At 38.4% G+C, this 24154-nt stretch overlaps 1 protein-coding gene across 2 annotated transcripts in view; it reads left to right on the top strand.

Moving 5' to 3' along the window:
- The window catches only part of LOC149822879 (MBOAT (membrane bound O-acyl transferase) family protein), an 84016-nt gene that overhangs the window by 27519 nt on the left and 32343 nt on the right, over positions 1-24154 (top strand). The window contains exons 8-11 of one of the 2 annotated variants that reach the window (XM_089981298.1): positions 1872-1985; positions 3080-3204; positions 3291-3342; positions 5668-5730. In XM_089981298.1, the coding sequence (XP_089837424.1) occupies positions 1872-1985; positions 3080-3204; positions 3291-3342; positions 5668-5730 (354 nt within the window). The remainder of the gene's footprint in view (positions 1-1871; positions 1986-3079; positions 3205-3290; positions 3343-5667; positions 5731-24154) is intronic. The other variant, XM_089981299.1, reaches the window with a different exon arrangement.

Genomic DNA, 24154 nt, shown 5'->3' with positions numbered 1-24154 from the left:
TGCTGTTTCGAAAGTGCGGCGTTTCACGCTTCCGAACTGCATTTCGGGAAAGCACGCTTCTCCATGCCAAGTGGCGCTTCCGGTAACCCTGGTATATACATTTTAACAGTTCTCTTTAGAATACAGCTGAAAAGAAGACATCTCCTATTTTGAATTACTAGAAGATAAGTTGTGAAAACAAGTTCTTGGGAAATATGTTAGTCTGCATGTATTTTGACCTTAATGGCAATAATGATTGGTGAATATATTAGAAAATAACATTTTATAGTTCTTGTAGATAATTTATTATTCTCATGTTTTGGAAGTAAAATAAATCAGGCATCTTCAAAAACCATTGAGAGTAATGATCAAGTGAACAAGAAAATAAATATTTGTAAAGACTCCTTCACTCTACTTTTTAAATAATTGGAAGTTAAAAAGATCCATATGTCCAAGATTTGAACTTGGAAATGCCTGTTCTAGTGTCTGTAGGATGAAAGTTAAAAACATCCACATGCCTATGTTTGAAAGTGAGAAAGAAATATAGAAAAGTTCATTTAGGTAAAATGTTCCATTGACATGTATATCATAGTTTTACAAAATTTGATTTTTTATTTTTTATAGCCAAAAGTGGATTCTTTAACCAGATCTAACCTGGACTGACATTGGTAAAAGCAAGAAAATGGCATCCTGGAGGAGGGTTTGATGGTATCTCTGGGTGTTAAAAAATATCTGGCGATTGTTTTACTCTTGTATTACTGGTTTAGTATGATGTCCGAAGGATGCCGATGCATGGATGTTTAAATTCCTTGGGTGGTGAGGCCTATGATTAAGAAGCTTAGGGGAAAAAATAGTGGTTTTGCATGCTAGATCTTATCTTCGCAATAGAACATAGCTTCACATTTTGTTAAAATTGATTTGACCAGTATTGGCTTTCATTGGTGATTGAAACGTTATTGTGTGCATGAGCTTAAGCAATAAAGTGGCTTATTGTCCACTTGTAATTTATCCACTTTTTTGGTTTCTTTCTGATGTTGCCATTTTCTCATTTTGACAATGATGCTTAATTTTCTTTTAAGCAAGTTGTGATGGCTTTGCAGTTTTGTTAAGTTATTTTGGCAAACAACTCCTGCATGATGCATTTGATTGACTTGTTTTCTTGCCTCTTGCTACCTTGTCCTTTCGTTGTTACTGATTTTCTGCAGAGTGAATAGAAAGAGTGCTTCTCTAATCTTTTGATTTTTTTTGTTATATTGAGAGTCAAGGGATGAAGCTGTGGTGAGGAAAGAAAGGGTCCATCCATGAGAAAACCTTGAGGATAGTAGAATACAAGACTGAAACATGAGAATCAGGTCACGGAAGAGGAAGAAATTAGAGTTTGACTAGAGCACAAATTTTAAGAAGGATAATGAGGGCATCTAAAAACAACTACAGAAGAAAAGGAAGACATCTCTCTAGTTAAAGCAAGGAATAGTTAAAAAAAATTTCTTGTTAATAATTTTCTGGTTTGCTATGTGAAATCAACTTTTGCTCATGAAAGTTGAAGGAAAATGGGGAGAAAGTATGCATCAATGCTTGTGTGGCCTACTCCTTCGTAATGAGAAAACAAATTTCAAAGTGATATAAGGTGATATGAACACTAAAAGCAAATATAAACACTAAAAAGTGATTGGAAGGTTTTAATATCTTATACCATGTCCTTACCCATTGCAAATGCAGCTCTTTATCTATAACAGTACTTCTTTGTTATTAGTGTTTCTTTTCAAAATTGCAGTGTTTTGATTAATTTGCTATAGTCAAGCTGACATGGAAGTGCCATAATCTATCCGGAATTTTGTTGCTTGTTTTGGATATATTTAGCTTCTAAGTGTTTTCTTTGTGGTACATAATAGGAGAAGAGTATCTACAAAGAAAAATTCACATTTGAGGCATATCTATGTTATTTGCTATATGCACCCCTCTACATTGCTGGTCCAATTATAAGCTTCAATGCCTTCTCCTCACAGGTTGGTTATGGTCCTTTTTCTCTGTTTTCATTTTTAAATATCTCAATTGTCTTTTTGAGATAATATATTATCCTGATTAAAAGACATGCTACAAATATGGAACTTATTGATGTGATTTTATTTTTTCCTTTTTGAGGCTTAACAACAAAGCCATTGACATAAATTAGCTCATGCAGTTTCTGATTTTTTGGCATGTAATCGATGGAATATAAGTTGGAAATCAGTGAATTAAATTTATGAAAATAAAAGATTTGGTTTAGAAAAGATACCAGTTCATGGAAGATGTTAATACTGTCATGAAACTTAAGTGTTCTAGGCTCTAGTTCTTTTGTTGTTTGTTCATCACTATTATTTATTACATTATGACAATTGATCACTTATTCAGTAATAGGTCTGCCTATAATTTTCCTTCCACTGATACTTGTGGATACTATAATTCATGTGGTTCATTTGCAGGTTCATCCATTTTTTTTCATGAAGGAACACAGAAGTGTAGTACTTGGATTACTACTGTTATAACTATTTTTATTGGATCATCCTTGACCGCTAAATGATTGGAGGAGAAGGATTCATGTGGAAGACCCAGAATGATTTTCTTTTTTGGTTCATATCGCCGACCCCAATTGTTTTGGGATGAAGGCGTAGTTGTTGTTGTTGTTGTATCCTTTACCGCTTAAGGGTTTGAATAGTTAGGGGTTGGAGTATGTTCGTTTGTTGTTTCTATCACTTATGTAAGAAGTAACCAACATATCTATTAGACAAACAAGAGCATAACAATGCACCTGTTGTAAATATCATAAATGACCTGCTGATTGCGGTGATTCATTGTCTACTGAATGCAATTGGAAGGCTCCAGAATCTAAGATCATATGCTGATTAGCTAATTCACATAGAAGCAATCTATTTTACCTTAAAACTAGGTAAAGGCAAACACTGCTAGATGTTAGTGGACAACTGGACATCCTTGAGCATTTCATGTATTGTTTATATGATTGATTTAAGCATGGCCTACATATGTATATATTTGTTATTGATGCCAATGTCGCAACTTCTCTTTTTATATCTTTAATGTCATGGCTTCATTCTCTTGGCAGTTGGATGTGCCTAACAAGAATTATTCAGTTGGACAAGTGGCTTTGTACTGTATCCGTTGGGTTCTTAGTCTTTTCCTCATGGAACTGATGACACATTTTTTCTATTACAATGCCTTTGCAAGCAGGTAGTGCCTTGATTAAAGAATAGCTTCATTCTTGATCATTATTATTGAAATTTTTATTAAGTTATTCACTTGTGGCTATTTTTTAGTGGCGTATGGATGCATTTGTCACCTTTGGAAGTGTTCATTGTCGGTTATGGGGTAAGACATATTTCTGTAATGAAACAAGGAGTCTTCACACACCTCACTCAAGAGGCACAAATCACATCCACGAATCGTCCAAAGCACAAAAGCCACTAAGGGCTTATGAAGAACGCAATCACAAAGTGCACATGCACAAGTCCACTATGGGACAATCCAAAATGCACTAAGGCTTACACACCACAAGAGTGCATACAATATAAAGGAACTTCAAAGAAGCTTACATATACAAGGAGCCTTAAGCCCTTATTTATGGACAAGAAGAGGCCAAGAGGGAGCCTCCAAATAGACATTGGGAGGCTCCCAACGATCATATTTGTGACCGTTGGGAGTACTCCCAACAACTATAAGAAGGCATTTTACAAGAATGCCCTTACATAATGAGATAAAATACAAAAAATTAAAAGAAGAATAAAGAAAAACCTATTTTCTAACATGTATAAAATGGTCAAAATGCCCTTGGTGGGAAGCCTAAATTGCATTATTAATTATAGTTATATATATGTATATATAAAACTATCTATGAAATTATACATATAACTTAACAACTTCCACATTGTAAAAGATTTTGTAGTCGAGTGAAGCAAGCTGCTATATTCTGGATGCTTGGTCTGACTTTTGTTAGCTTAAATGCTAAACATGATAAGAGTTTTATGTTGATCACTTCTAGTAATGTTTAGTAATTCGTGTTAAATAAAAGGAGCTGAATATATCTTGTAACTGATGAGAATTAGATTTAAATCTTTCATAGTTTGAAAACATCAAGTTTGTTTAATATATTTGTATGTCTTTTGACATTTTTGTAGCTTTATCATGATTGCGATGGTAACATGAAAATAAAGTGCAATAGGTAAAAGCTGCTTAATATGTTTTTGATGTTTCAGTGTTCTCCCAAGTTTTTAGTGAATATTGTTGCAGTTCACTTGAAGAAAAAAAAAATAGTATCGCTAGGTCAGCAATCTGCTGTATGTTTGGGAAATGATGCTATATTAGATTCTTTAATACAACATTGTTACTATTAATGTTTATTTTTTTTCTTTTTAAAAATATTGGTTTCAGCAGATCCTTGTTGGGTCTGTGAAACTCTATTTTTATAGCATTGAGCCATTACTTGAATTTTTAGAATCTTTTGATTAATCCAGAATTTAGATAAGGAAATTTATGAATGTAATAACTTTTGATCTCATGTTGCCACTATAAGATCTTCATCAATGTTCATGTAACAATGCATAATAATTGATATTAGAAATATTAATTATAAAACAATGATTACTCTTTGAAACCGTTCTCTCTCTTTGAAACCATTATAGAGTAATTTCATCTAATCATCATTTAGAGAAACTATTTAAAACTCTTCTGTGTTTAGCCTAAAGAATGCTTTGGTTTTGATGGTTAGTGGTGAATCTGGTGATTTTATGGTTGGGCTTAACTCCGCCCCTCTATCCACGTATCATGGATAGGGCTCACATTTTCTTTGGTTGGAGTTGGAGGTTGCTCAATTAGGTATGGATGAGTATGACATCCCACATAAAGGATATATATATTTTCTTTTTGTGATAGCCTATCAAAATGCAGGCACTGTCTCCCACAGAAGGACTATTTTTGTTGTGTCGTCTTCTCATATTTGACATTGGATCAAAATTGGAAGTTAAGAGTTTAACTCAAAATTCTATCTTTATTCTCGTCCCATCAGTCATTTCTCTCCTAGCCTCATACTCTGGAATGAATGATTTGATCACAGAAGAAAAGATCATGACTAGAAACCTTCTTTCTTTCAAGCCAAAAGTTAATTGACTACTTTCTGTAGTATAAAATAAGAAAGATTTCTACAGTTAAGGAATGGGAAAAGTCACTCTCTCGGAATAAGCTTCCCACCTGGGAATCCAACCCTCAGACATGGAATTTAATTCAAAACTTTCACTGTTACATTGGATAAGTTTTGGGTCTGATGCCTTGAAGCTATAGTTGTGGATTGATGCTCTTGTGCAAAAGAAGTCTCCTCCTTATAGATGTGGGCGTTCTACTTTCCAATTTGAAGCCTTTTAGTTTAATTGACTACTTTTTTTTCTTGTTGAGTTCAGCACTTTTCTTATTTGGTTCTTTGTTCTTGTGTTTATGGTTGTTTCTCTTTTCAATTTTGAGACTAAACCATATCCCTTTGTTCAAATTTGAACATGTAATACATGCACATGCCACCGTAAATTACTTGTACACATATCTGTTTGACAGTCTTTCTTATATTCCTCTTGTAATTTTCTGAAAATTCTGTACCTGGTTCCTTTAGCAAAATATTTTTATTCTTTTCCGTTTCTTTTCCCAATGCAGGTCCTAAATTTCATGTGGCTGAAATTCCTCCTTATTTGGCGCTATTTTCGGTTTTGGGCATTGGTATTATTATAATTTTGTACCTTCTATAATATTTTCATTAAATTATATGCTCATCTCTGTTAGATGCTGTGTTTCACTATGTGTTTGACAATAATTCCTTGAGGTTGTACAGTTTTATCCTTCTTTTTATTAGTGTATCTGATATAGATTCTCATTTGCACACAATAAATGTTGATCTTCCAAGTTTAATTGTTTGTGCGGTTCATTACCGACATTTTAAGCATATATTGGAAAAAGTTTGTACATTAAACTTCAAAGTTGGTGCCCGCATGCGGTGTTTCTAAGCCCAATAATGTAATCATACTAAAGACAGAATAAGTTAACTGGCTATGGCTACAATAATATTTGTAGTATCATAAATACATTTCCGTTTCCTCCACAACCTCATGATGGTGTTGATTAGGGTTTAAAACTAACTTGTTAAAGCAAGCATCCCTTTAAGATTTATGGAAACCAACCAAATGTGTTTCTAGAAAGCATAATTACTCCCATGAGAACTCATGTTCATATTAACAGCATGTTAAATGCGGACTCTTATCATTTGATAGTTTGTGGGGTACATGTGTCTTTACTCTCTTTTTTCATATGGAGTTATCATGTTACTTTATTTGCTCATGTGCTCGTGTCCATGTGGTCTGACTCTGATATCCCTAATACATCCCTAATACTCAATAGATAAAATTTCTTAGTCTTTCATTCCTCTCATATCTCACTGCATGTTAATCATATCAAGACGTTCTATTCAAATTTTAACCTTTTCCATGGATCCCTGAAACCCTTTGCCAGTGATGCAATCTTAGAATTGGTTCGTCTGGATCTTCTCGGCATATTTTTGAAGGCATATCATAATCAAGTGTTGATGTTCAACATACTAAGAATAACTTTTGAGTAACTGCTGGGAAATTTGTCCCTGTTCTTTGATAAGGATAAAATTAATCTTGTGTTATTTGTCAGGTTTTCTCCTGAAAGTTTGAGAAGAACCTGTGAAGTGAGAAAAGAAGAGAAAGGAAGAGAAGAACAGAGGCTGCGGCTGTCACGATTTCAATCAATGAAATCGTGACTTAAACATTGTATTTAGGTTTAAAAGAATCAGTATGGGTCCGGGTATGGTGTAATGTCTAGGCCCAAAAGAAATAAAATGACACTGTACATACTTAAGACTCGGGTCCTAATATTCAGATTGTACATACAATGGGCCCAGGTCTTAATATCCAGAATACACTTTTTCACCCCGCCTCAAGTTGTTCATGGTTTTGGATCATGAACAACTTGCCTTTAAGCATCCAAAAACGATCTTTTGTCAAGCCCTTTGTAAATATGTCTGCAACTTGTCTTTCAGTATTGACAAACTCAGGTTCGATCTCTTTTTCTTCAACCTTTTGTCTTACAAAATGTTGGTTGATCTCAATATGCTTAGCACGACTGTGATGTACTGGATTGAATGACATGTTGAAAGCACTTTGATTGTCAGACAACAAGGTAGAGTGAGAGATCTTTTCTCCCACTTCAGTTAGTAAATGCCTGATCCATGTGGCTTCAGTATTAGCGGCAACCATGGATCTATATTCAGCCTCAGTGCTTGATCTAGCAACAACCTTTTGTTTTCTACTACTACAAGAGACTAAATTTCTTTCAATGAAGACATAATATCCTGATATAGATCTTCGTTCATCAGGATCTCCTGCCCAGTCTGCATCATAATATACAGTAAGTTCATGCTCATCCTTGCCAGATGACTGTGGTGAATATATCAATCCGTTTCCAATAGTCCCTTTCAGATATCTAAAAATCCTCCTAACCGCTTCCATATGTCCAGTACGTGGTGCATGCATAAACTGAGACACCTGATTGACTGAATAAACAATATCAGGACAAGTGAATGTGAGATACTGTAACATCCCTATTAGACTTCGATACCTGGTGGGGTCCTCACACAGATCTCCATCATGAGTGTTAAGTTTTTGGTGAAGCACACTTGGAGTTCCTAGAGGCTTGCAGTCTTTCATACCTGCCTTACTGAGAACATCTACTGTATACTTGTGTTGAGTGAGCGTCAAGCCATGAGCCTGGTTGTTAACTTTTACACCAAGAAAATAGCACAAGGCACCAAGATCTTTCATTTTAAACCTCTGACCTAGCAAGTTTTTTACTTCTTTGATGTGAGCTTCAGAGTTTCCTATGATGACAATATCGTCAACATAGATTAACAGTAGGGTGGTCACATTCTGACTTCTAAAACTGAATAATGAGTGGTCCAGTAGAGAACGTGAAAATCCATGCTTTTGAATCTCAAGCGAGAAGCTGTTAAACCAAGAACGAGATGCTTGTTTTAGACCATAGATAGCTCTCTTTAGCCTGCACGCATGGGTTTTACAATTTTGTTCTTGATATCCAGGGGGTTGTTCCATATAGACTTCCTCCTTCAAATCCCCATGCAAAAATGCATTTTTCACATCAAGCTGACTCAGCTTCCTTCCATGTTCAACAGTCAGGGAAAGAATAATTCGAATCGTTCCCATTCTTACCATCAGGCTGAAGGTCTCATCATAATCTTGCCCTGCTTCTTGGGTGAACCCTTTTGCCACCAGTCTTGCCTTGTATTGTTCAATGGTTCTATCTGGTTTATACTTTATTTTGTAGACTCATTTGCATCCGACAACATTTTTGTCAGGTGGTTTGAGAACAATTTCCCAGGTTCCACATTCATGTAAGTCTTGCATTTCATCATTCATGGCTTCTCCCCATTTGGTAGAAGTGGCTGCCTGATAGTACATAATAGGTTCATCTTCTTTATTGAGGGCCGTTAAAAAGAGCTGAAAATCGGAGAAGTTGTTATAGCTGACCCACCTATCAATAGGATGTCGTATGCAATTTGATCTCCTGACTTCAAGGGTATGAGAGGAAGTAGGATCGGCTGCTGAGGCATGATTTAGATGACTTGATGTTGTCATTCTCTGTCTAGAATAGGAAATGCCCTTGTATCTGCTTGGTACGGATGATTATACTTCTTCCTCATTCTGTGACCCCGATGTCCCAGTGGTCTCAAACATTTCTTCTTCTTGCTGCACACAATCTGGAGGAAAAACTTCATTGGAGCTAGTAAAAAGTTCTGAATTCAGCCAAGGATGATAAACTTCAGTTGTGTCAGAGGGCATGTCCGTTGTGTTGGCTCTGCGATCAAAATTTTGCTCATCAAAGACAACATTCCTTGAGATTCTGATGCGCCTGTTGGATTATAATACCTATATCCTTTGTAGTCGTCTGTGTATCCCACAAATCTACACTTTTGAGCCTTGTTCTAAAACTTATTTCTCAGGGACCGATCAATGTGCACATAACAAACACATCCGAAGGCACGCAAATCATGCTAACTAGGATGAACTCTAAAAAGGCCGTAATAAGGAGACTTATTTTCCTGAACAACCATAGGCAGTCTATTTATCACATGTACGGCAGGATGAAAAGCTTTTGTCCACAGATTGATGGGAAGGTTACTGTCATAAAGCATACTCATGGCACTTTCAATGATATGCCTATGTTTTTGCTCAGCAATCCTATTTTGTTGAGGGGTGTGTGGACATGACACTCTTCTTCCTATCCCATTATTTTGAAGAAAAGAAATAAACTCACTGGATGTGAACTCCCCACCTCCGTCACATTGAAAAAATTGGATGGACTCAGAGAATTGATTTCTTACTAAGGAAAGAAAGTTTTGAAACAAAATGAAAACTTCCGACTTATTTTTTATGAAATATATCCAGGTGTATCGAGAATAGCTATCAACAAAGATTATGTAGTATCTGCTTCCAGAGCCAGAGGCAACTGGGGGTGGGTCCCCATACATTAGAACAAATTATCTCAAAAGGTTTTGAAACTCTCTTATTAATGGAATAAAAAGGCAATATATGACTTTTGCATAAAAGACAACTAGAACACTTCTGACTTTTCTCATCCCCATTGAGACTTTCTTTTGGAATGAGATTATTAGAGACAAGTTTCTCAATAAAATGACTCCCACAATGTCCTAATTAACTATGCCATAAGAAAGGCTTATTAATAACATTCAAAAATACTAAAAACATTTGCAGAAGAGGAGGAACAAGACTCTAATGAAGACTTTGAATTCAGATGAGCAGGACGGACGAACGGAGGGACATGGAGCTTCTTCAAAGACACACATATTGCCTCATCTCTTTCCTTCAACGAATGTTTCCCTCGTGCGAAGGTACTTGACCTGCACAGAAAAGGGAGTGAATTCAACTGAAGCATGATTATCATCAATAAGTTTGGAAACAAAGACTATTTTTCTTGATGTTGAGAGCATGAAGGACATCAGAAAGTTCAAGAGTAGAATGTGACATGGGAATGACAATTTCTATAATATGAGAAATTGGATGGTGGGATCCATTGCCAGTGACAATTTTACTTTTGCCAAAATAAGGAATAGGGTTAGAAAGTTTACCTACATCATCAGTCACGTGAGTTGCTGCCCCTGAGTTAACAAACCAAGTGCCTTGATCATTCTGCTTCAATTTCAATTCTAACAAGGCGGATATCAACAGATCTTTAATCTCTTCACTGTCTCTGATATTGGTGGACCTTCTTTTGGGTTCTGTCTGTGGAGCTTTTCCTTTATTTTCTGGATTGTGCCAACAATTCGCCTTGATATGCCCCCTTTTGTTACAAAGGAAGCAAGTGAGGATGGATCTTTGTCCCTGTGCATGAGTCATTATATTCAGAGTGGGAAGCAAACCACGTCCTCCGTGTCCACTTCGCCCTTGCCCCCCTCGTCCTTGTCCTCGACCGTAAGTCACTCCTGTGGCAAAAATTTCTTGGGAATTTGTATGAACATGAGTTTCTTCAGAAAAACCCCTCAGAATCATTTCGTACTGAATTAATTTAGCTCGTAACTCATCAAAGGTAGGAAGGGCAGGCAGACACAATAGTGAAGTGACGATTATATTGTAGTCAGATCCCAATCCACTCAGAGTTTGTTGCACCATATCACTATCACTCACCGCACATCCTATAACTGCAAGCTGGTCTGTGATAGTCTTCATCTTGTTCAGATATTCCATGATGGTTATGGAATCTTTTCTCAGCAACTGAAATTCTCTCTTGAGAAAAACCATCCTCGCCTGTGAAACCTGTGAATACGTCTGAACTAATCTCTCCTAGAGTTGCAGGGCTTTACAATTGTCAGGAATTACAACAAGGACCTCTTGAGACAGGGTAGAAGTGATATATGCAACTACTGACTGATCTTTCCTTTCTCAGTTGAGATATTCTATATTTTTAACATACACAATTAAACTTGCCCGTTTGTCATCTTTCTCTTCTCTCGTAACAAATTCTAGTGGTACTGGAGTGGTTCCATCCAGGTGGCCTAAGAGTCCTTGGCTCCTTATAAAAGGGATGATTTGTCTATTCCAAATAAAAAAGTTTGAGGTGTTTAACTTTTCGGAAACAAGCTGATTGAGGAAACTCGGAAAAAGGCTCGATTAAGAGGAATGAGAATCCATGAAGAGAATGAAGGGAAGAGAAAATTAACAAGAATACTCACGAAGTAAAATGCCCTTTTTTTTTAAGAGACTGACGATCTGAGTCTGTTAGATCCAAAAAGGTAATCACGTCAGAATTCTTCCTCCTTTTATAAGATTTGTGATTGAAGCAATAAAAAAAAATGTTGAACAAATAGTTTAAATTGATATTGTTTTCAAACAAAACACAAATAAAATAATATGGGCAGACAACTGTTTTATGAATATCAAAAGCGACACCGAGAATAGGCAGACTAAAAAAAATGGAGATGGAGACGCTGGGCAGGAATGAAGTTGTACTTCAATCGAAGAAAAGGAACACGCAGAAGATAAATGCCTCAGATCTGCTGCAAAGACGTAATCAGATCTGGATATATCAGATGAAGAAGAGCCGAATGTTGGAGAATATTTGAGATGATTCCCAATACCAGACGATCAAACCAATATGGATCGACTTTAGGGACTCACGTGAAACGTGAGTCCACCAGAAAATAAGTAAGGGAGAGAGACGAGGGATGAGGAAACTGACCTTTTTGGATGTTTTAGAGATTCACGTTACCGTGATGAAATTAGGGATTTCACCGTGAATCCACATAAAAGAGATAAAAGAGAGAAACAGGAGGAGTGAAAGGCACGAGAGGGATGAAACCTCAAACCTCTAGTTCTGGTCGAACCCTTCTTTGAAGCCCCTTCGATTTCTGGGTGGATCTCTGCTTTGATACCATGAAAGTTTGAGAAGAACCTGTGAAGTGAGAAAAGAAGAGAAAGGAAGAGAAGAACAGAGGCTGTGGCTGTCATGATTTCAATCAATGAAATCGTGACCAAACATTGTATTAATAGGTTTAAAAGAATCAGTATGGGTCCGGGTCTGGTGTAATGTCCAGACCCTAAAGAAATAAAATGACACTGTACATACCTAAGACTCGGGTCCTAATATTCAGACTGTACATACAATGGGCCCGGGTCTTAATATCCAGAATACACTTTTTCATCTCCACCTATGTGCCTTAAGGTTTTTGTTTAGCTAGTGTCAGAAACTATGGAGATTTGAATCTTTTAGATCCTAAATGTAGCACTTGTCATAACATAAGTCTATTTATGGTAGGCTTTTGAACTGCATCTGTGTGATATTTGATTTCTTGGTTTGACCTCTATGGATTTTCATGCATTTCAAGCAAAATGGGAGTTACAAATTCTTGTGCAACTTTTGATCTTTAATTTTCTTTTCATTTTATGAATTTCTTTATCAAGTTATTGTTAGCTTGTATTTGCAAATATAAAAGAGAATGGATGAAGTTGAAATAGCCCTTCAAAGATGGTTAATATCAATGCCTATGACCTGACCTGCATATCAATAGAGACCTACCTATTTGAGCAAAAAAGATATTTAGGATTATTCCAACTATTGGGGTATTAAACTGTGCAATTTATGGTAGAATTGTCTTAAAAAAAGTTTTTTTTTTCAGGGTAACTTATAAAAAATTTAGGTAGGAAAAGAAAAGCCTGCATCTGGTTTATTGAATGTGTTGGGACATACTCATGAAAAAATTGATTGTGAACAACAGTGAAGGTTATTGCAACCTCTATCCGGTGGAGAGATGCAACATAGTACCTCTTGGATGAGTTGAGTTGTTTGTGGAGGAAATTCAGACATTGATTATGGCATTTCATGTCAGACACAATTCCATGTCAAACATTGAACCAGAAGAATCAGATTTGTTTGTAACATTTTCTGAATGTTATCCACCCCTAGGAAGAAAAAAGAGAAAACCAAATGTTTAATGAGTTCTGAAATTGCTGACAGCTTTTGAACAAAATGTAAAGATATGAATGCTTTAGGAAGTAACATCTTGAACAACATTATGAATGGAAAAAAGACACAAAAGATCTGTTGTTGCTATCCAGCAATCTTATTCAGGAATCCAAGTTCTGCAGATATTCATGGAAAAAGCAATGGAACTTTTTTTAGTTGTTGATAATGGTATAAATAGAACATGATCATATTAAGATGGTTGCTGAACTTAAAAAACTTGGAAGTGTTAAATATGTACACTCATATATATATATATATATATATATATATATATATGTTGAGAATAGGTGGTTTTAAGTTTCAGCTTTATTAAATTAGAGGGTATTTGAAATTGTATTTAGTTACGGGGTTAGATGTAATTTCTTATTTTTGGCTTCTCTCTATTTAACATAGAGAGTAGCTGCCCTAATGTGAAGGAAGTTAACTTTCTGTGCAGCCGTCTCCCTCTCTCTCTGTAATAACCTGTAAAAAAAAAGAAAAGAAAGAAAGTTTGGATTCGGGTCGGATCCGGACCCGGACCCGACCCAGACCCGAATGGAGGCACCGCCTCCCGTGTTTTTAACACAGGGAGGCAGGGGTTTCAAAGAGAACCCCCGCCCCCTTCTTCCTCTCTCGTTCTCTCTCCCCGATTCTCCCTCGTCTTCGGTGATTTGCCGAAGAGGACTATTAGGCCGTCGCCGGCGACAGCCCCCCTCTGCGACCACGCCGACGCTGCCGCCACCTGCCACCGACGCCGCCGCTGCCGCCGTCGGCAACCACCAGCTCGTACGACGGATCCTGCTCGCTCTCCGCGACCCGAGCCGCCAATCGCGTACATCCGCGGACGACAGCAAGCTTGCAACTCTCAAAGGTAGGGGAAGATTGCACAGAAGACTTGGATAATTGAATTGAGTTCAATTAACTAAAAAGGGCAATTAAATAAATATATATGCATATATATATATATCATATATATTTATACGAGTACACATTTAACTCAAGGATGTAGTTTCGCGATCCTTGTCCTTTACCTTGCCGTTGCGCATCGCGCACAGGTTTTGTGTTGCACTCCTGTTTACAGTCTTTACTTGCCGTCGCGCGTTGTGCGAGGGTTTGCGTTGCACTTCTGCTTACCGCCTTTACTTTGCCGTTGCGCCTAGGCTCTTGCTTTTGCATATGTGTTGGTATTGCCTTGCTTTTGCAGATGACGTGCAGGTTCTTGCTCTTTGCGTATGCCTTAAAGGCATCCTCGTGGAGGATGCAAGAGACATCTATCACTCACTCTTGCGACAAGAGTTCAGTTGGGAGCTAGCGATACATCTTCGTCTAAGGAGAGGGATACCTCGCAAGGATCCTGGCTCTTCGTGCGTGCAGTCCTGCAGAGTCGACTTGAGGTTTCAGGGAGCTGCGCAAAAGCATCGAAGACTGCTCCAAATCGAAGCATTTGGAAGGATGTGACTGGCTGGTTCTGATCGCCTTTTTGGCATATCTCGGGTGATCCCGAATTGGGGGTTCGAGCGAACTTCTTAGCGGGTGTTCTGTTGAGAAACCCGTATCCCGTCTATCGAGGCCGGTATCGAGTCATGCGAGACATGTAGATACCCCGATAGCGGATGTAATTTGAGATAATCACATGCATCATGTTGGCACAAGGTACTGCTGTTTCAAAAGATAGAGTAAAGTTGATAAACTTTACATCTTTGTGAAACACTCTTGTTGAGGCTTCTATTGACGAGCTATACCCTCTTTATCCTAGAGTACTTGTAGTCGTGCACGACACGTCTAGTACTGCGATGATCGGATGAGACGGTCGTGCGACCTCGAATAACGCTAAATGCAAACTGTTGTAATCACATAAATGGCCTCACATTCGCCTTCACAGGCAAGATGCTCGAGTGGTTTAAATACCACAACATAGAATGGGTCGTTAGTTAAGCAACCCCTAACGTACCTATTCGCTTCTTTATATCTGTTAAGGGAGAGGACAGAGCGGTACAAACTCCAATGGACAGGTTGTTAACAACCACCCTACGGGCAACGATCCGGCCTCCCCAGTCATTGGAGTTAGGGGAAAGGGGCTACATTAGTTAGCTCAACACTTCTGCAGAAGTTGGATGCGTCCGTGGCACAGCCTCCTTTGAGGAATCCTCTCTCGGCTAAAGCCATCCCTTTGGAGCGAACTCAACTAGCTATTCGGGTTATTGAAAATACATAGAATAACAGACGCCCGAACTAGTTTCAGTTGGGTCTACGTTTTGCCTGCGCGTACCCGCAGGTTCGTAATTATCGAAACATAAGGTCTGTTCACACTGGTCGTTGAGTCGTGAGCTTCTTTTGCACTACTGCTTCTTTTGCATTACTGATTCGCTTGCACTACTGATTCGCCTGCACTACTAATTCGCTTGCTTGCTCGATAGTTCAATATGCTACTCGTTGAGTTGTGCACGCCTGTCAAGGCGTTACTCTAGTTGGTTAAACTGCTTACACAGTTCTTTACGGAGTAATAAGGAGTTTCTCATACTAGTTAAATGCTTATAATAATAGCATTATACCAGTTGCTACATATTAGCATGTGACTTGCTTTATCCCTTGGTCGAACTGTTTGGTGCTTATTGTAGCGTAACACTTGTTGACTTGCATCTCTTATGATTGATGTGATTGCATACAGCTCGTAATCTACGAACTGGTGGCAACTAGGATTGATGTGGCCGCTTGTCTTATAAGCTGCTTACATATTGTGATATAATTGTTGCCGTATGATTGCTTATGAATGGCTTGTGATGTAATGGTTTATGCCTTACGATTAATTTAATTACTTGTTCATGGACTGAGCCATTTTATGGTAATTATATGTTTTACGAGCATTGTTATGAGTGCTTATCTTATTCAGTTGTTTTGTTTGGCTGACGGGTAGAGTTAGTTACCCTTCGCCCATAGAATCAACTGAATTGCCATATCTGCGCGTTCTCATGTGTCGTTTACACATGCTTTGAGGGCCTATTTGAGGATTGCAATATTCCTCGTGTCAATCATACGATGCGTAGGATTATATGCTTATACGCGGAGTGATACAATGCATATTGCTGATATACATGCTTATGCCCATATTGTGGCTACTGTCCTTGAGTGCAGTCAACTGTTCGAAGCAGTCGATTGTATAGATGCGTGTATCACTGAGTAGGGTGTCTGACGAGCACCTGATCTCCAAAGGATTATCTGCGAGGGCGTGCATGATCAAGACCAGGTACCCGGCTAGAGTGGTAGATTCTCTATGAGGATGTACACTATCCACGAACGGGTAGCCGCAAGGACGGTGAACTCCTGTGAGGAAGTGTATGGTCCAAGATCAGGTATACCATCTAGGGCGGAATTCCTTGTGAGGTTATACCTTTCCCAGACCAGGTGATCCGGCATTGATCTTGTTGTATGTCTTAGTAGATATCGACCCCAAGAGCGGTCTTTTGTGTTGATGCGTGTATCGCATTGATTTTCATTGGATATGGCATATGTTGCGGATCGGTTTCCCAAAGGTTTCGCTGTGAGGTTATACATTTCCCAGATCGGGTGACCCGGCTAGAGTGGGAGATCTCTGTGAGAATGTACACTGTCCACGAACGGGTAGCTGCAAAGACGGTGAACTCCTGTGAGGAAGTGTAGGGTCCAAGATCAAGTATACCCTTTAGGGCGGTAATTCCTTGTCCGGTCGTATATCTCTCGGACCGAACGATCCGACGTGGATCTTGTGTTTTCGCTTACCATAAAAAGTTATGGTGAGCTGTGACGATCTTCTGAGATTTTTTGTGATAGCCAACTATGAATTCATAGTTTCGGCTTTCTGTTTTAGCATGATTACGTGCATAACTCAGATGTGAGAATCAGATCGTTAGTGATTTGAGTTAGTGATCATGTTTTGGACCTTCTACGGAAGGGTGAGCTTCTCTGAGAAAGTATGATGCCTTAGTGCGTCATAACCGGTGACGGTTAGCCGCGTAAGACTTTGAGAGATGAGGATAGATTAAGGTTGTTCAGGACAATGCGTTTGTTAGAAATAGTGAGCGACAAACGATGTCCTGATGGTGATTAGATGCAGAGACCTCGTTCTAGGAACGAGGACAAGCTTGTTGCGTAGTAGTTCTCAACTTACGATCAAATGGATCGTATGCTGCGTTGGTCAGTTGCACTGCTTACTTGCTTTGAACTGCTTACTTGCGTTGAACTGCTTACTGTTTGCACTACTTACGCATTTGCACTGCTTACTCGCTTGCACTACTTACTCGCTCGCACGCCTTATTCGCTGGTACTGCTTACGTGTTTGCACTATTCACCTGCTTGCATTGCTTACCTGTTTAACTGCATATCTGCTTTAAACTGCGTAGCCTACTGAATTAAATGTACTTAATTCAGTTCCTTATAGTCTCTCTTGTGCACCTACTATTTTTTCGCGAAACTAACCCATTCTATGGGTACAGGTGATGATTAGGTACACTACGGGCGATGGCGCGATTGCGAGATGGCTTTAAGGCTTCTTCTTCCTGCTCTTAGCTCGCGTCCTGGACGCTTGGGTTTGTATCGGATTTCCCTTAGGATATCCGAATCTTGTGAGTTTTGATTCTTTTAGCTAACGTGCCCAAAGTTGTCAGCTTGCCTTATGATTTATCAAAGAAAAATCTTCTGCTGATTTCATAAACAAACTCTGAAGGAAAGAGATATTTCTAGTCTCTTGCCTGTTTTTCTGAAAAGGTTCGCAAGTTTGAAATTTGGGGCGTTACACTCTCTCTCTCTCTCACTCTCTCTCTCTCTCTCTTTTACTCTAACCAAGGTTCGGTACTTCTCATCCGATCTTCAACATGGTATCAGAGTAGTCGATCGTGGGATCGTGATCAATCGTGAACAATCTACGATTGATCTATATTCAAATCGTGGGAGCGTGATCGATAGCCGATCGTGGGAGCATGATCGAGTGTGATCAAAGCACAGTTGATCGTGGAAGGTGTCTCGATCGTGATCAAACTTTTATCTAATGAAAATATTTCTCCAATCAGGTCAGCGATTTTAAAAAATTTTTTCCGGATATGCTGCTAGTCGTGGATGCTTGCTGTGGGTGTGGTAGCCTCTTCTAAAGTTTTTTTTTTGACTACCTGCTGCCGTGGTTCTTTGTTGCTGAGTTTCTTCTTCGCTGTCAGCGATTTAAAATTTTTTTTGTATGCTGCTGGTCGTGGATGCTTGCTGTTCAGATCTGGCAGCCGTAACCCTTTGAGCCACGCTGTGATTTTTGGGTTTGACAGCTTATAACAGATTTGATTTCTGCAGGGTCGTGAAATAATTTTTTTATGCTGTCGTGAGTTACAGCATCTACCTATATGATTTCAGCAACAACTGTCATGATTTACTGTTGTCAGTTTTTGATCTTGCTATGTATCACCACAAGGAGACTGCATTGACAGCTCCTACCAACCATGCTGTCGTAATTTTTTTAAGAAACATGTTAGTTTCGGTTGTGCTCATGTCGTGGAAGCAGCAAGCGTAGGGAGAAAGAATCAGATCTGGTTGTCGTAATGACGGATGTGTGATGGTTACACACACTAAGTCGTGGTGGATGTGTGATCTTGATTTGCAACCTATAGCCATCTCTGGGTGAGGTGGTAGGTTTTTTTAAAACTATATTTGGAGTTTGGATCTGAACAGTCGAAGGGTGTGTTTCTCAGATTTCATTGGTGAGGGCAAAACTTGATATAGTCGGGCTCGTAGGTGATTGTGGGTGTGCGCGTGTGGTTGATCCTGCAGAGGCTCCTCTCTTTCCTATCCCCCCTAAAGTGTTTGGATGTGTGTGTTTTATGCATAAGCTGGGTCCTGATCGAGATAAACTTGCTGCGCAGTCTATTAAATGTGTTTTCCTTGGGTATCCTAAGAACCAAAAAGGATATCGTTGCTATGACCCTATATCCCATAAAGAGTATGTCAGTGCGGATGTTACCTTCTTTGAGTCTATTATTTATTTTTCGAGTACTACTCCAAGGTTACAAGAAAGTCAGGGTGATGTTTTTCCTCTGCCAATTCCCCCGTTTCCTTTAGAATCGTTCACTCCAAAGCCTGTGGCTCCATCCTCTGAGGAGTCTCGATACAGAAACCCTCCTATAGTGTATACTCATAGGTTACCACCTACCTCCATGCCACCAGTATCTCCTTCTCATGAGGCAAGTATCTCTGAGCATACTGAAGTTTCTGCTATTGATGAAGATCTTCCTATTGCTCTGCGAAAAGGGAAACGACAGTGCACTCTTCATCCCATTTCCCAGTTTGTTTCTGAAGTTAATCTTGGGGCTTCTATGAAGAATTTTATCTTGGCTTTGTCTGCCTCCTCTGTTCCGCTTCATCACAGTCAGGCTCTATTCGACCCCAAATGGATGCAGGCTATGCAGGATGAGATGGATGCCCTATGTTCTAGTGGCACTTGGGATTTGGTTGATCCTCCAACTGATGCAGATATTGTTGGCTTCAAATGGGTATATACCATTAAATATAACTCGGATGGGTCAATTGAACGGTACAAAGCCCGGTTGGTTGCAAAAGGATATACTCAGACTTATGGTGTTGACTTTTTTGAAACTTTCTCCCCAGTTGCTCGTCCTGGCACTATTCGTCTTGTTCTTTCTGTTGCTGTGCACCATGGATGGCCCTTGTTTCAGTTGGATGTCAAGAATGCCTTTTTGTATGGGGATTTGCATGAAACTGTCTATATGCAACAACCCCCAGGCTTCGAGGTTCAGGGGGAGTGTAAGAAGGTGTGCAAGTTGAAGAAGGCTATTTATGGCCTGAAGCAGAGTCCAAGGGCATGGTTTCACAAATTATTTGAGGTAATGTCGAGTTTTGGCTTTGTCAGGTCAGCTTCAGATCACTCCTTGTTCATCAAGAAAACCAGTGCTGGAATTGTTGTTATGGTGGTATATGTCAATGACATCATATTAACAGGGAGCAGTGCCCAAGATATTTCTGCCACAAAAGATCATCTTCAGAAACACTTTGTTACTAAAGATCTTGGTCACCTTCGATATTTTTTGGGTATCGAAGTTGCAAGAAACAAAGAGGGCTTAGTGTTGTCTCAAAGAAAGTATGTGTTGGACTTATTAAAAGAGACTGGAATGCTAGGAGCCAAGCCAGCTAATATTCCAATGGATCCCAAAACTCACATGTTCGATGAGAAGTCTGAGTATGTGGACAGTGTCAACTTTAGATCCTTGGTGGGTAAGTTGCTATATGTAACTGTTACTAGACCTGACATTTCATTAGCTGTGAGTAAAATTAGTCAGTTCATGGACAAACCTACAAAAGTTCACTGGGATGCAGCTATGATGGTTCTTCGGTACTTAAAGGCATCTCTTGGTAAAGGTCTGTTGTTTAAACGAAATCCATCTTTGGACGTTGTTGCTTACACTGATGTCGATTATGCAGGATCGGTTGAAGATAGGAAGTCAACATCTGGATTCTGTGTGTTTGTGGGAGGAAATCTTGTTACCTGGAGGAGTAAGAAACAAACCGTTGTAGCCAGGTCTAGTGCTGAATCTGAATACCGAGCAATGGCCCAGACTGCAGCTGAGATTATGTGGGTAAAATCAATCTTGACCGAGCTTCAAGAAAAAGTATCCCTACCTATGTTAATGATATGTGACAATAGGGCTGCTACATATATTGCCAACAACCCAGTGTTTCATGAAAGGACTAAACATATTAAAGTTGACTGTCACTATGTACGTGACTTGATTCAGGCTGGTTATATTTGCACAGATCATGTATCTTCCGAAGATCAAGTTGCTGATGTCTTTACCAAGGCCCTTGCGAGGCCTAGTTTCTTCCATTGTTGTGACAAGCTGAGCATGATTGATATCTATGCTCCAGCTTGAGGGGGAGTGTTGAGAATAGGTGGTTTTAAGTTTCAGCTTTATTAAATTAGAGGGTATTTGAAATTGTATTTAGTTACGGGGTTAGATGTAATTTCTTGTTTTTGGCTTCTCTCTATTTAACATAGAGAGTAGCTGCCCTAATGTGAAGGAAGTTAACTTTCTGTGCAGCCGTCTCCCTCTCTCTCTCTCTCTTTTACTCTACCCAAGGTTCGGTACTTCTCATCCGATCTTCAACAATATATATATATATATATATATATATATATATATATATATATATATATATATATATGCAGAAATACAAAGAGTGCTATAAGCACTTACAATGTCCACCAATGGACAAACAAAAGAGATGATACCCAAAGTCCACAAAGGGACAACACAACATAAAATATAAATGTCTCTTATTGAAAGAGAGAGAGCTCTCAAGAGTGAAAATATACAAAGGGTTCACCCCTATTTATACAAGAAAAATGAGAGGGGGGAGGCCAAATGACCTCAAAAGAAGAGCCACAAAGGGGGCTCCCATGGAGTCGTTGGGAGCCCCCAACGATTCAATGGTGGGGCCCCTTTAAGTGGGTAAAAAAGGGAAAAATAAAAACGAAAATAAAAAAATAAATACAAAAAATAAAATAAGGAGAAAAACAAGTACCCCTATTGGGTACATGTGAAATGACTAAAATATCCCTATTGGGTATGATTGAATATATATATATATTGATTACATGTATTTTAACATTCATTATATACCGAAATACCCATCAAGGGTATTTCAGTCTTTTCACTGTAATAGGCATTAGCCCATTAGGGGCTGACAACCTGCTTTTTCTTTTGTTTTTTGTAATTTTTATTTTTTGTACCTTTTGGAGCAGCTCCAAAGTGACTGTTGGAGCTGCTCCCAACAGTCATAAATATGATCGTTGGGAGCAGCCCTACAACCACTTTGGGCTGCTCCCTTTGTAGTCCTTGTGTTATAAATAGGCCTCAAGAGGCCTTGTATTTCTCAACTTGTTTTTTGAGTCTCTATGCAATAACAAATTTGTTAGACCCTTGTGTGAGTGGTTTGATGATTCAATCAAGTATTCTACTTGATTGAAAGTGTGTTATTGCATGTTTATTGGATTCAATCTATTTCATTACATGGTATCAGAGCTTTGGTGGTCTAAAAGCAATTTTTAGAGAAAATATCGTGACAATATCAAGAGCAGGATCATGAGCTCAGCGGATACAACAAATCATGGATTGTTGCATCGGAAATCATGCCATCTCTCAAGCAAGTCTTGTATTACATTTTCTTTTTCTTTCTCTTCTCCTCCCCACTCTTTCTCTTTCTCTACCCTTTCTCTTCGCATTGTAAAGAAATGGAGAATGAGAGGGAAGTAATAATATCTATTCCCGTACACGCCTAAATGATACAAACTATGTGATGTGGGCATCCAAGGTAGAACACAAAATATAAAAAAAATGACTATGGGGTTTGGTGGATAGTACCAAAAAGGAGCCTAAGCTCATTCTTACAAAAATTGAGAATAGGAAGGAGGTTGCTCTTCAATGAGAAGAAATGGGTAAAATTGTTTTCTGACTATGAAAAAAATGGAAAGAGTGGAGGATGGGCCATTCCAAAATAATTGGATGACTCATCAATAGTGTGGATATTCACAAGTATTCTAGCTTGGAGAAATTTGATTTCACTAGTGATGCGTGAAAATATCTTAAAGACATGTATAGTCTTAAAGATATTGCACGCATGCAATGTTCAAAACAAGGTGAGAACCATGACTCAAGGAGAGATGAGCATTAGGGAATACTATAATGCACTCTCTCTTCTTTGGAATGAATTGGCTCTTCTTGAGCTAAAATGGCATTATCCACAAGATGTAGAACTTCGTAAAAATCAAATTAAAATGAAACATTTCTACTAATTTATTAATGGGCTTAGACCCGAATTTGAATGAACCATGTCGGCTCTCCTTCATAGAGGAGGTTTTCCTTCCATAGTGAAAACTCTTGAAGCATAAACTATGGAAGAAAATAAATTGAAAAAGCCTTCTGTTTTAAAAGATGAAGAAACCGTGCTTGCCATGTCAAAGCCCGATAATCATACTAGAAGCTATAAACCTCCTCATTTTATAAAAAATGAGAATGGAAGAAACCTCAACAACTATGAGAGAAATGAAAAGAGGGGTGATCATGAATACAAAAAAGGTGAAAAGATAATTTGTTATCATTGTTACGAACCGAGACATATCAAGCCTTTTTGTCCCAAAAGAAAGAAGGATGATCATAAAGAGTTGTCTCGGTTGAAAGGAGTGATATAGACGGCTCCAAGTGCATTGACTCGCTCTCTTTGGCTCAACTAATGGAGGCATTACAACCCATGCTTAAAGCTCAAGCTCCCTCTTTTTCGGGAGCGGCCATATCTACAAGTGGTGACCATGGTAAGACCTGTTGGATCCTTAACTCCGGTGCCTCTTTTTATATGACCCCAAATGAGTCTATATTATCTGAATGTAAGTTTAACCCAAATGACTTATGTTTCAACTGCTGATGAAACATCTTTGAAAATCAAAAGTTTTGAATTTTTTTAAAACATCCAATCTTTCACATACCAAATATTAGAGTAGTACCAAAATTAAATTTAAATATTTTATCAATTTCTTAAATTACAAACCATGGTTGTAAAGTACTATTTTCATCTAATGATTGTCTAATATAGGATCTCCAGTGTGGGAAGCTGATTGGGCGAGGCCATAGAAGATAGGATCTCTATGTCGTGGACAATCTTGAATTACCAAAAAACCATTTTGTAATTTTGTGAAAAAAAAGATATAGAAATTTGGCATAAAAGACTAGGACATCTTGGCGTAACCAAATTACACTTGTTTCCATTTCTTTCAAATTATAAAGAAAAAGATTTTGTGTGTAAAGATTGCATTCTTGGCAAAATAAAGTCTTTGCCCTTTAGACTATGACATTTTATAACTAAGAACCCATTTGAGTTAGTACATTTGGATGTATGGAGACCGGCTTCAGTCCTATCCAAAGGAGGGGTATCCTATTATGTTGTGTTTGTAGATGACTATAGTAGACATTCTTTGATATTTTTTCTAAAACAAAAATCTAAAGTATTTGAGTGTTTTAAAAAATTTCATTGTTATATTAAGAATCAATTTAAAACTACTATTTAAATCTTT

The sequence above is a fragment of the Nuphar pumila genome, chromosome 11, assembly GCF_984573655.1.
Source record: "Nuphar pumila chromosome 11, dmNupPumi1.hap1.1, whole genome shotgun sequence".
Lineage (NCBI taxonomy): Eukaryota > Viridiplantae > Streptophyta > Magnoliopsida > Nymphaeales > Nymphaeaceae > Nuphar > Nuphar pumila.
The sequence above is the reverse complement of the archived record's forward strand: the minus strand, read 5'-3'. Positions and strand labels throughout refer to the sequence as shown.